Raw genomic sequence first — 12,163 nt, 5'->3', positions numbered from 1 at the left:
ATTGTGACTTCGTTAGTTATTGCTGCATAATTAGCAATAAAAGCACGTGCTCTACACATTTGTAAACAAAAAACTCGCAACTTGGTATTTTTTAGTGAAATAAACATTAATCTTCCATACAATTTTTTGACTGGAGCCAGATTTTCACAAATTATAATCAATTTTTCGCAAAAAAGATTTGCGTTCTGTTGATTCTTTTCAATTCATACATTTTTTAAAACATACAGAAATTGTATCATTGAAAAATGATAGTGTATTTCAGCCTTTTGATTTTCACGAAGCGAATTAAACGACGAATTCGACGGCGATGAAGGTTTTTTAATAAAACAGTTTCGTATTTATTTGGAGTTTCCGAAAGAACAATTTATCGACGCATGAATTTGATCTTAAAAGTGAGAAGGTTTGATGACATAACAAATAATGAACTTAACGAATTTTTGGTGAAATTGAAAAATACAACGGCACGGGCAAAGCGCGTTTTTGGCATATGACGTCATCGAAATAATTTAGAAAAACTGAATTTCGCGTTTTACTATTCATATAATAATATGGCGCCCAATGAATTATGCTAGATTCTTCAGAACTTAAGCTATTAAAAATGATCCCGAAAAAAAAAAAAGACTTACCTTAGTAGCCCGAGCCGCCTAAGTCGTCACAATATGTTAATATCGTTTTAAATCTGCAAAATACAAAATACGCAGATCTTTTGTTAACAACATAAATCCTATGATATTACCCAGCAATTCGAACGTAGATTTGATTAAATGTTGCAGAAAGTCATTCACAAAAGTCATTCACAAAGGGAGACCTTATGAAGTAGTTTGAGGACCAAAATAAAGAAAAGCAACTTAGGCAGCTGCCACAGACATCTTTGCATTCATCGCTAGCCATCCTTCGGTGACAGGCGCGTTACTTAAAGCGGCCGTTTAACAATTCGCGTACTTAACCGCGGCGGTTTCATACAGGTTGTTAAAATCTGCCATGGTTTGAAAGTTTTTTGAAGTATCTGCTTATTGCGTGTACACTTTTTAGGAAGTTTTTATTAAAACTTGGATTCAAATTCGACTGGTATTATTATACCAAATCTGTTCATTAAAGAAGAGACGAAAATAAACTACTTTGTGGCAGCCAAGAAATAATGGACTTCTAAATGCTAAAGCGATCCTGAGGATATATATCTTTTTTCACCAACCAAATTGGAAAGAGAAAGCTGCAATCTTTTTACTCTTTAAGCAGTTAAAATTTTGTAAAAATGTTGTTAAGATACCACAAAAATACGACAAAAAAAAGAACATTCTCTATACAAAACTACGAACATGTTCAAAACTACGAGCATACGAACAAGGCGTTGCAATAATTGATATAAAATCGAGGCAAAAGCTTGGTTCGTTCTTAAAGTATTTACACATCTTTGTTTGCGTTCGCGCGAAAAAAGCAGATAAAGCTGAAAAAGCAAGTTTAGGTTGCACTTACTAATAAACATTAAAACAAAATTTAAGGTGTTCGCCTTTTAGATGTCCGTTAAGTAGAGAGACTACCGAGGTTAAAACCTCTTGCCCAGAGCAGGTTGTCTCGAACATGCTTTTTTGCCGTCCCAGTAAAGAACAGAGACCACAGTGCTTGTACAGAGGCTGTGCTAGATTTTTTTAATATAGAATACAAATTTAAATTGTTAAAAAAATATTAAAAAGGTTCATATATACGTAAAAGTAACCTTCACATGTTGAAAATCGTCATCCTTGTTACCAGGGTCTAAAGCGACAAAAATGCCTTGGAAACAAGGTTGAAAGTCAATTTCTCAAATGCATGTAAAAAGACTGATAGCAACGATGATAGACAATCTTTATTTACTTATTAATTTTTACCATGTTATTTAAAAAAAAATATGGATTTACATATCGTACAATATGCTTTTAAAAAACATGTCACTTAGCCTTTTTTTAAAAAAGGTTTCGCAGATTGTTCTCAAAGTTCGACACATTAGACTCGTCAAATCAAAGTACAAAATTATATGACATAATATAGTAACGTCTTGCAAACAAGTGTTTAAATAATAGACAATTACTTTTTTTACAAGAAATACTTCGTATCAAAAACAAGAACTTTATATTGGCATTACCAGAAGCAGAGAGTTCGAGTATTTATAAAATAATGTGGTAAACTCGTTTTGATCTTGCAGTTGATTGCTTTCGCTGTTATGTTCTTTGTTTAAGATATACGCTTAAATTATCCTGTAAATTTAATTCTATTTTTCTATATTCTCCTCTATGCTTAATTGTTTGTTCTCTGACATAGAAGCTAAGCTTTCTAAGGATGGTAGTCCACCATGATTCATCAAATTGTCGATAATCTTTAGTTCTTTATCCTTTTTAGGTATGTCAACTAGCTTTGTCCATGACCTATCATGCTCTAACCGGTAGGCGGCCAAGAACGTGTGTGGACAGCCAACCCATTCCTATGAGATAAATAGTTGTATTTACATGCAGGAAACCATAAGAAGCAATATGCACCTAGTAAAAATTCATGAAGCACAACACTCTTCAGATATACCGGGCCTATATACTCTGATTATGTCTTAAAATCAACGTTTCTTATTTTTTGCGATTACATTTTTCAGCCAGTTTAATTCGTGAATATATTTTCAGACAAAACTAAGAAGTGTACTTAGCTAGCAGAGAATATATGAAAAAAAAAATACAACTTTGGCTGTTACAAAACATTCTTACCTGCGGTGATATTATTGAAAAATATGATTGGCCTGAACTTCGTTCATATAAATAATATATGTTTCCTGGCTTTTTAACAAAGTTGCATTTGGCGCTGTGCAAGTCTGCAGATTCCTTTGCATCTTCTAAAACCCTCCTAGCCTAAACAAAGAACAAGATAATTAATTCCAAGTACTTCAAAGTTGTAGCTTTCAGTTATAAAAACAACGTCATATTGTTTTTATTTCAGTTTTAATGTCGTAATTTTTAAAGCCAATAAAAAGCTGAGCTGATCCTAATGATCAAAAAGGGTAGCGTAAATGATAAAATAAGCGCCCCTGCCTAATAAGTGCCCCCTGGCTCCCCCCCTTAAACGCTTTTTTTTTAATGTTTCTACGAAAAAAGGCTAAAGCTTCTAAAAAAAGAAACTTTCAGTGCTGGATTTTTCAAAAAAGTCTCTTCGAGAGTCTTCAAAAAATTAATAAAAGCAATTTGTTATCAAATATCTTTTCCTGAACTTTTTGTATATACATATTCTTGTGTGATTAAATAACGTACAGAACAAGAATACTAAATAAGAAACTTCCAATATTGCTTTTCAGTCATGCATTCCTTTAAAAAACAAAACATGTATATTTATAGCAGTTAAGTGTACTTTTTGCAATTGTATATAAAGGGAAACACACCTGTTCCTGTAAAAATCTGATTTGCTCTGCAATAACTTGCAATTTTCCTGATGCAACATGTCGAACTTCCTCATCTGCTCTTTGGACTTCACTAGCTAATGCAACAAGATCTGAGTGTTCTGCTTTTCGTACTAGATAAGGATTAACAAGCTGTTTCGTTGCTGAGGATTCTTCAGTTACAACTCTAGTATAATCTACAAATTAATTAAAGAAATTGTGAATTTTATTTCAAGGTGCGTACCACCCTAATAAAAAAAATTAACATTTACATTGATTTTTTTAAAGTCCAGTTGAGTTATGACAATCCTGAAAATCTAAAGATCTAAACGTTACTAGAACCGGAAATAATAGTATATATATATGGACAAAGGTCCATCATCAAAAGAAAGGCAAAAGCAAGGCGTGGGTGTGTGTTGCAAAGAAGCCTGATTTGAGTAAGTTAAGATGTTTAATTCATAGACAATAACACAAAGACTTTGACCGTTTTATCATAGTTGGAACTTTGTTAATAAACATATTTATAAAAAGCATAGATGAATTCCCAAGCTCTTTCGGCTCTGGCATCTGTGAGGCTGAAAAAAAAGATGGAGGAGCTAGGTGAAGCAAAGTAATCATAGGTCCATTTCATCAAACAAAGGCATTCTTAGGACTTTAAATAGATTCAAATAAGACGGTATCAATATACGTTTTAAAAGTTATTATGATATGTATTAATACATGAAGTAGCTGTTTCGCAAGACAATGTCATTCAGCTATGAGAAAAATTTGCGCGAAGGCTACTGCGCAGAAAGTGAAGAAAACAACTACAAACACGTTTGCTAGCCCACAACAGTGGATATTTTTGGTAAAAAGGAAAGGTTGTTTTCAGTTTTAATATTGAAGTTATGCTAAATTGGTTTTAAAATGATTAGTAAGGTGCAACTAGTTGTACAGATAACTTGAGTTGGATAAAATAAAGGTACAGTACAGTCCAGGTCTCAAGTTTCACACCTTTTTCTCGGAGGTAGTTGTTTGTCATTTGTTCTTATTAATTATCTTGTGAGTCCTGTAAGTCATTAACTTGCACGTAATAAACAAAAGATTATTGAAGAAAAATAGCTTATTATAACTGCGCGTAACTATTGTTAAATAGTGTTAACATAACTATTTCCAATAGCATAATTGCAAATGTTATCAACTCTATCAATGTGACACGAAGAGCCTTTGTTTAATAGTTTTATTAAATAAAAGTTTTGCGTAGAAACTAAATAAACTAGTGAGAAGGCCTTGTTGGTTGCGCAGGTTAAATAAAGCTTTTAAGCGATAGGAATTATTATATTTTAACAAAGATTGAAACTTTAATTTTGATAAAAAAAGCTTTTTTAGATCGCGTTTTAGAAGTTTAAAAACGAAAAACAGCAATAGAAATGTTTTTTTAGATCGCATTTTAAAAGTTTAAAAAATGAATACCAGCGATAGAAATGTTTTTTAGATCGCATTTTAAAAGTTCAAAAACGAAAAATCGCTATAGAAAAGCTTTCTTTGATCGTGTTTTAAAAGTTTAAAAATAAAAAACGTATTATTAGATAGTGTTTAAGTATTTAAAATGTTATCAACTCTTTCAATGTGAAACAGCAAGCCATTATTTGATAGTTTTATAAAATAAAAATATGTGCGAAAATTAAATAGACAGTGAGATGCATTGTTTGTTGGAAGAATTGTTTAAATCTTTTAAGCGATAGAGCTGTTGCTATCGTGAAGAGAAAAGTCCTGAACATAGGGTTTTTCGGTTTGCGTTGCTAAACGTTGCTTTTTATAAAAAGAACTTTTAAAAGTTTCGCATGTTAAAAAATATGTTTCGACGATAAAATATTTGGATCATTGGATTTGTTGTTTTTTAAAGGAGCTTGTGTTTTTTAAATATATCGAGATTAAAATCGTGTTACTATAATTAGTTCCGTTGTTAAAAAAAATAAAAATTCAATGGCCTTCGCGTTTAATTTTTTCTTGCGAAGATTATTGTTTATAAACAATGTTTCTTGCTATACTTTTGTTTTTAGCATGAAGCAATTATTTTTTCGCGCAATTCGAATAAAAGCAATTATTTTTGCAAGTTGAGCGTACGCATACGCTTACATCTGGACTGTACTGTATTTTATTTTTACTCAACTGTGAAAATGTTACATGCACTTGATAATAGTTCACCAAATTCTAGGATTATTTTTTCTGCCATGCAAATGCCAAAGAGCTTAGTGCTGAAAAGTAAACAAATAATGTTTTTCCCATGCTGTTGTTTTCAAATTGTTAGGTTTAAAAAGAAAGGGGCTAAATAAATAATAATAAACAGTGACATATCTCACCGGGAGTTGGTTTTGCTATTGCCATTTCACATAATTGGGATGCTATACCTAACCGGCTGACAGGACATCACTCACTGGTAGCTTGCTGAACTGTCTGAAAAACTTGTTTGCAAACTCTTTAGTTCTTGCCTCGCTTACCACATGCTGGTACAAGGCGCTATTGCAGTCATTTTGTGTCTGTCTTAAAAAGAGTTTTTATGGAACAATTCATTCGTTTTGTTTTAGCACTGCTCCAAAACATTTCTCTAAGTTTATCACAATTGCATTAACAATATTTTGAATATTTTAGATTAAAAATAATATTTCTCTAAATCCAATTCTCAACACCAGTTTTGGCAAAATCAGCACTCCATATTTCCTCCGCAATCAAAACGCGGTTTCCCTATCCGATGCGCGTGCGGACAAGGGATTTGTAGACGCAGACGGATAGAACATAACAACCAATGCACGCGCCGGTACCTTACCTGGTCAGACGAGGGACGAAGCAATAATTTTTTGAAAAAGTAATTGGTTGCATGCTCCAACGAAAGTCAAAATAGTCAAGGAAATATTTGTGCTGTTTTGATGCTGCTTGCTTTCAAATTGAAACTTTTGAAAAAGAGCTTAGTAGCCAGCTAGCTAGCCTGGCTGTCAAGGACTATTTTTTGGACATCCGAAGCATTATTTTATTTCAGATAGCTACGCTACTATAAAGACTATAAATTTAGGCAAGTATGGCAGTTGACCAAGATAAAGCAAAAAGAATTTTAGCAGGTTTTAAATTGTATCCTTTTCTGTATAGCTAGGCTAACTATTAGCTAATAGACCACTTTCCGCTAGTTGTTTTGATTTCATTTTGAGAACAATGGGCATGCGCAGACTTTTTTGTGTAGGTAAAAAAACAGGACTTGCACGAGTAAAATGGTTATAATGAAGATTAAAGATTTTTTTAGGTAGCATAAGATTCTATATTCTTTCAATTCTTCTTAAAACGCCCCAACTCTTAAATAGCGTAAACGATTTCATATTTTTCACGAATATATTTTTCACGAATATATTTTTTAGGAATTACTTACAATCGTTGTTTACGTAAAGAAGAGAAAATTTGTCTTACACTCACTGGTGCCGCAATTTCATGCTGCCTTGTAAAAATTAATTCATTTAGGATACTCCTGTGTGTGCTACTGACACCGAGTTGTGCTATACTGTTTTTAATTCGGGGAACAAATTTACTTGCTCCAATCTGGAAATCCGAGGTAAAAAAACACGTGACTGACTGATTGACTAAATTTTGCAGAGTCTTCAGGATGCTAACATAACATATTTTGATGGTGGTCTAAGTATTACCTGATTGGGTAATATTACCAGATCGAGTAATTCTGCCTTGACCTCCTGCAATAGCCTACTCTATTACCCAACCAAGTATGTTAGTGTAGCCCAGGTTTACCTTAGCACACTATAAATGAGGTCACCCACTGGGATATTTTGTTCATATGTGCAAACATGTATCCATCTGTGTCCTATATCTTCTTTTCACATGCTTGGAAGTTTTGAAGCATACTCCCCATTGAAAAACAAATGATTACAGGAGGGAATTTATAATAGAACTGTCAAAAATAGAACAAAATCTGAGTTTGTAAAGTTTTTTAAAGTGGTTTATAAGTTGATAGTTGATAGGTGGAAAGATGTATTAAACTGTATTGGAATCAGTGTCCAAACAATCAAGCACAAACAAGAGTGCAACTCATGCTGACAATCCAAACCAAGTAACCATCCATTTTGCTGAAACGGCACGATTTTTTTGATTAACAAATCAGTGCAAAATACAATAGTAATCACTTGTAAACAAACATTTGAATGTACTTTTTATTAACGGCTTGCCCCCAGTCAAAGCAAAAAAAGTATTTGCCTCAATTGAGGCATCTGGTGCTGCACAGTTTAGGGGCAGCTTACACAATGAATAATAATAATAATAATAATAATAAATAAAGTGGCTAGCCCAGAAAATCACAAAAACCTATAGTTAGTGGATTGTTTCCACTGGGGGCCACTAGAACAAAAAAGAAACAAAAAATGATAAACCTTGACTGCCTCAGCTCAATCAAACATAGTAACATAATCTGTGAAAGTGGAAAAGAAAGTGAATAAAAAAACAAAAATTAAAAAGTGATCTCCATTAGAATTTGCCAAACACATTAGAGATGGAAGTTTTAAACGAAAGCAGACTTCCATCACAGGTCACTTGGTCTTGAAGATTATTTCACACTTTTGCAGCTCTAAATGGGAAGGCCTTTTTTGCCAAATTATGTGTTGGGGTTAGTTTTTGAAGCTCCTCTTGTTTGATGATAATGACAGTTCTTTGTCAAAAGGAATTTTGAGCGCATGTAATCAGGAGCAATGTGATTCATTGCTTTGAAAACTAATATGCCATGATTTTTGATGAGTAAATTATTCATTGAATATTCCCTCTCTTTCTTGTAGGTATGGACACACTTTAATCGTTTTTCTAGTTTTCCCAATCTACCTTGGGTGGCACAAGCCCATGCCGAGGAGCAGTAGTTGAAATATGACATGACAAGTGCATTAATTAAAAGGTTTTTTGTGTGAGGTGTTAAACAGGATGCAATGGTTCTAATTTTAGAATTTTTAATTAGTATTTTTCTATTTATGTCATTAATATGCTCTTCCCATTGGATTTTTTTGATCAAATCTTACCCCAAGATATTTAACTTTTTCACTCCTCTTCAAAGGAATACCCATGTAGTTGATGGTTTTGTTCTCAACTTTTTTTAACTGGCTGTGGTTGCCGAAAAAGATTGTTTCAGTTTTGTCCGTATTAATAGTCATTTTGTTATTATTCAGCCAGAGGTCGACTTGCGAAAGTTCTAACTCGACCTTGGAGACAAGGGTATCCAAGTTTTTATGGGACGAAATAATTATTATATCTGCATGTAGATGGTGGTAGTTTGAATTGATGACAGATTTTAAGTCATCAATATACAAAAGAAGGAGCAGGGGTCCAACACAGATCCCTGCGGCACCCCAAAAGTGTCTTCATGATGCAGATCTGATTCTGTGTTATTTACAAGAGTCAGCTGCATTCGGCCCGTTAAGTAGGACTCGAACCAGTCAAAGGCAGCATCTCTGATGCCAATACACTATAGTTTTTTTAACAAAATTTTATGATCAACAATGTCAAAAGCTTTTTTAAGGTCAACGAATCTCATCCCTGTCTGATTTCATAAAAAATTTCAATCATTCCATTATATAAAAAAATCAGCTACTAAAAGTTGCAGAGTTATTAGGCCAACTGTTCTAACATATTAACAAAATTTTCATATGAGGGGTATTTTTTTACTTGGGATTCCTAAATAAAAACAAATGCCATAGCAAGTAAGGATGCTTTCAAAAAAATCAAATATAATAAGGCTATCAATCTAAGTTATAATTATTTCCTTCACTAAAGTTGCACAGAAATTGGATGAATTTACGTGATGGTGATACTGGAAAAATTATGTGGCAAGGAAATGAAGACTTGTAAGTAATTTTTAAATCAAAAAACGTACTTATTGGTTTTATTAAAAGAATGCAGTGTTAATCTGCGGAATATTTTGGTCTGTATATAGAAAGTTTTATTTTTGAATGTTTAGATCTGCCGCTGACTTTGAGCATGAAGGTAAATTGTTTTGAATAGCCCATTTTTTGTTTTCTATTACCGCCTACATAAGTGTCGTGTAGAGTGAAACTCCCATCTTGTAACGATTTAATTCTGTTAAAAAGCGAATTTAACATTGGTGTGACTGTACTTGTTCACCCTGAATTGTGTGTTTCCCAAGCTTCAAGGCCATGATAACAAGAGTGAGGTCTTTATGGCCCATGCTTAACTGACACTTAAGGGAACCCGAGGTATAAAATGATGCGAGACTTATATTGTAAAGCTTAAACAGTTGTTTAACAAGTCTTTTATAATTTTTAAAAAAGCTCAGGTAAATTGGTAACATAAAAATCTTTGCCAAAATGACTCTCATTTACTTGTCCAAGGCATCTTAAATTTTTCCCAATAACGCTTCCCCATAGCAACTTTTGTGCTAGTTTTCAATGTCTGCATGGAAAACTGAAGTAAAAGGAAATCCACCCATTTCTGACTAGTCTAATTTATGATGATATATAATTTATTTTTAGCTCGAGTCCCGAAGCGAATATTAAAGTGTAAATCAGTGTCCAGGGAAATCAACTTTTCTTCCAAAGAAGAAATGCAAAAGTTCAAATTAGAGCAAAGAGTGATGTTCAAGGGAAAATGTTTGGAAGGTATATAAATATACATTTGTTTTGTATAAAGAACCAAAGAAATTATTTTTACATTAGCTATATATGAATGTGCGTGTTAGAATTTATTGTAAATAATTAAATCAAGCAACGCAATTTTTACTTTTTAATGGTATTTGTTCAGCATTAAGGAAGAACACTACCTGAGAATAATATCGACAAAGTAATATCCCATAGCGATGTATATTGTATATATTGTAATCGTTAACTTTTAGAGTGGTTTTTTGACTTTGGTTTTGTAATTCCTGATTCAACGAATACATGGCAGTCTCTAATAGAAGCCGCACCCTCTGATCAAATGATGCCTGCTACTGTGTTGAGGTATACTCTTTGCCACTATTGGTGTGGTTGCAACCCTTTTCTTAATTGTGTGTCATCGTGCTCGTTTAGCTCGTTTAGTTCTTGAATAGTCAGCAGGCTCTTGATAAGATTTTTGTACCTTCTAAGTCATATCATAAATCATTGTCACAGGATGAACATAATTCCATAAAAAACAATTGTCTGATTTTTTTTTAAGCAAGAAGCTGGATCGTTTCCATATTGCTAGCTTTACATTAAGTTAAAGTATTAAGTAAAGTATTAGACTACACAAAACTATAGGGAAGTTCCAAGTATCTATATACTTTCTCGTTCAAGGATAATAAAATCACACATCTTAAATGCGAAAGGATAAGCAACAATAAAATGTTAGTTGTCGATGTAACTAGCTGGCAAGAACACTTTTAAATCCTTCGTTATGGTCTTTTTCTTTTATATCTTTAGTGGGAATGTGATTATCGAAACGAAATTTTACGACGAAGACCTTCTAGTGAGCACGTCACGTGTCCGCTTGTTTTACGTGTAACCTTGGTAACATCGCTGACCTCGTCATGCGCACTAGAGAAGCATTATGCAGTGATTATCAGATTATTTGCAAGTGTTTTTGAAGTTTGATTGATAAGAGTACTATTTTCGTATTTAGCGTTATGTGTATTTTCAAAATCCATAGAACGCCTGTCACAAACAGACAGGAGTGGCTTTCTCGTGAGATGTGTGCTTTTTTATCTATAAACCATTGATTTTTATTTCCATCCTATGCGAATGAGTGACAATTCAAAAAAAAATTAAATTATCAAAATGCATGGGTTGGTTATTCGCCTGTGTGTTGATTTTTAAAGTGGGTCGTCATTCCAGGAGGATAATTTCAGACATAAAAAGTTTGAAACTGGTACTATTTCAAATGTTAACAGTTCCTGCTGTTTTGTTGCTACGATATTTTTCACGACTTTCGCTTTTATAGGAAGGGCGCTAAATTGATGATGATGTGTCGTTTCGTTTTTTCTTGTTCGTCTACAAAAATGCGCTTCTTCCAGTATTTTTTGTAATGTGTTAAGTTTGAGAATAGTTTAAGGTGGATACGTGTTGTAAAATTATGGTGGAAACGTTTTTTAAAACTTCATGTATATAATTTTGACGTTGTTGACATTGGCATGCCAGATTGGCGACAATTTGCAAATTCTCTGTAAATTTTGTAGCTGTCATGATTATCATATATTAAGTTAATCTCAGATCAATTTGTTAATGACATAAGAAAGTGTATTGTAGTCAGACGAAGGTCCAACACAATTCTGAAATTTTAGGAGAAACGCACTTTACATACATGTTTTGATCAAGAAAATTGAAAAGGGAGTATTTCTGTCAAACCCAGGCTTGTGATATATCAGCAGTATATTTTTATTCGTATGATTATGTTGATGATTTTCTCTTTAATGAAGAGACTTCTTTTTCTTGATTGTGAATAGTTGTAATTTATTGATCTGGTTATATAAAGTATGTCTACAACTTGTATATCGCGTTTTATCCATTCGTTTTGTATAGTGGCTTTTGGTAGAGCGTTCGCCTCCAGTGTGGAAGGCCTTGGGTTTAAACTCCGGCCGAGTGATGCCAGAGACTATAATAGTGCAGGGTGGCTACTCCTCCTCTAACAGGTTTTCAATTATTTTTTAACCATTTATGCTGGAACGGAAGTAATACATTTTTAAACATTTGTTCTGGACGCCTAAAATTAATAGACTAAAGAAAACGTAAGAAACAAAAAAAAGTTGATCCTGTTTTTCTTGCGAAAAATTTTGTGGCCACCCTGCAGTGT

At 33.2% G+C, this 12,163-nt stretch overlaps 2 protein-coding genes across 2 annotated transcripts; one reads left to right on the top strand and one right to left on the bottom strand.

Moving 5' to 3' along the window:
* Positions 1-1,620: 1,620 nt before the first annotated feature.
* On the bottom strand, positions 1,621-5,890 carry LOC130641992 (uncharacterized protein C1orf50 homolog). Its single transcript, XM_057449045.1, has 4 exons — positions 5,731-5,890; positions 3,392-3,585; positions 2,727-2,867; positions 1,621-2,455 (listed from the first exon to the last, which is right to left on the bottom strand). The coding sequence occupies exons 1-4, from the start codon at positions 5,753-5,755 to the stop codon at positions 2,246-2,248; spliced, it is 570 nt and encodes a 189-aa protein (XP_057305028.1). The 5' UTR covers positions 5,756-5,890; the 3' UTR covers positions 1,621-2,245.
* A 249-nt stretch (positions 5,891-6,139) lies between these two features.
* LOC130641993 (retinal rod rhodopsin-sensitive cGMP 3',5'-cyclic phosphodiesterase subunit delta-like) lies at positions 6,140-11,862 on the top strand. Its single transcript, XM_057449046.1, has 6 exons — positions 6,140-6,493; positions 9,184-9,246; positions 9,360-9,385; positions 9,892-10,017; positions 10,251-10,356; positions 10,798-11,862. Exons 1-6 carry the CDS (start codon positions 6,444-6,446, stop codon positions 10,877-10,879), a joined length of 453 nt encoding a protein of 150 aa, XP_057305029.1. The 5' UTR covers positions 6,140-6,443; the 3' UTR covers positions 10,880-11,862.
* The last annotated feature ends 301 nt before the right edge of the window (positions 11,863-12,163 follow it).

This window comes from Hydractinia symbiolongicarpus, chromosome 4 (assembly GCF_029227915.1).
Source record: "Hydractinia symbiolongicarpus strain clone_291-10 chromosome 4, HSymV2.1, whole genome shotgun sequence".
Lineage (NCBI taxonomy): Eukaryota > Metazoa > Cnidaria > Hydrozoa > Anthoathecata > Hydractiniidae > Hydractinia > Hydractinia symbiolongicarpus.
Note: the sequence above shows the minus strand (reverse complement) of the source record. Positions and strands in the feature narration are given on the sequence as shown.

Coding starts and splice junctions, on each gene's coding strand:
- LOC130641993 (XM_057449046.1), top strand. CDS start 6,444: ATGGCAGTTGACCAAGATAAAGCAAAAAGAATTTTAGCAGGTTTTAAA. Junction 6,494..9,183: donor ATTTTAGCAGGTTTTAAATT/GTATCCTTTTCT, acceptor AAAGTTGCACAG/AAATTGGATGAATTTACGTG. Junction 9,247..9,359: donor TGGCAAGGAAATGAAGACTT/GTAAGTAATTTT, acceptor TTGAATGTTTAG/ATCTGCCGCTGACTTTGAGC.
- LOC130641992 (XM_057449045.1), bottom strand. CDS start 5,755: ATGGCAATAGCAAAACCAACTCCCG. Junction 2,868..3,391: donor TCAGATTTTTACAGGAACAG/GTGTGTTTCCCT, acceptor TTCTTTGTTTAG/GCTAGGAGGGTTTTAGAAGA. Junction 2,456..2,726: donor TTTCAATAATATCACCGCAG/GTAAGAATGTTT, acceptor TTTATCTCATAG/GAATGGGTTGGCTGTCCACA.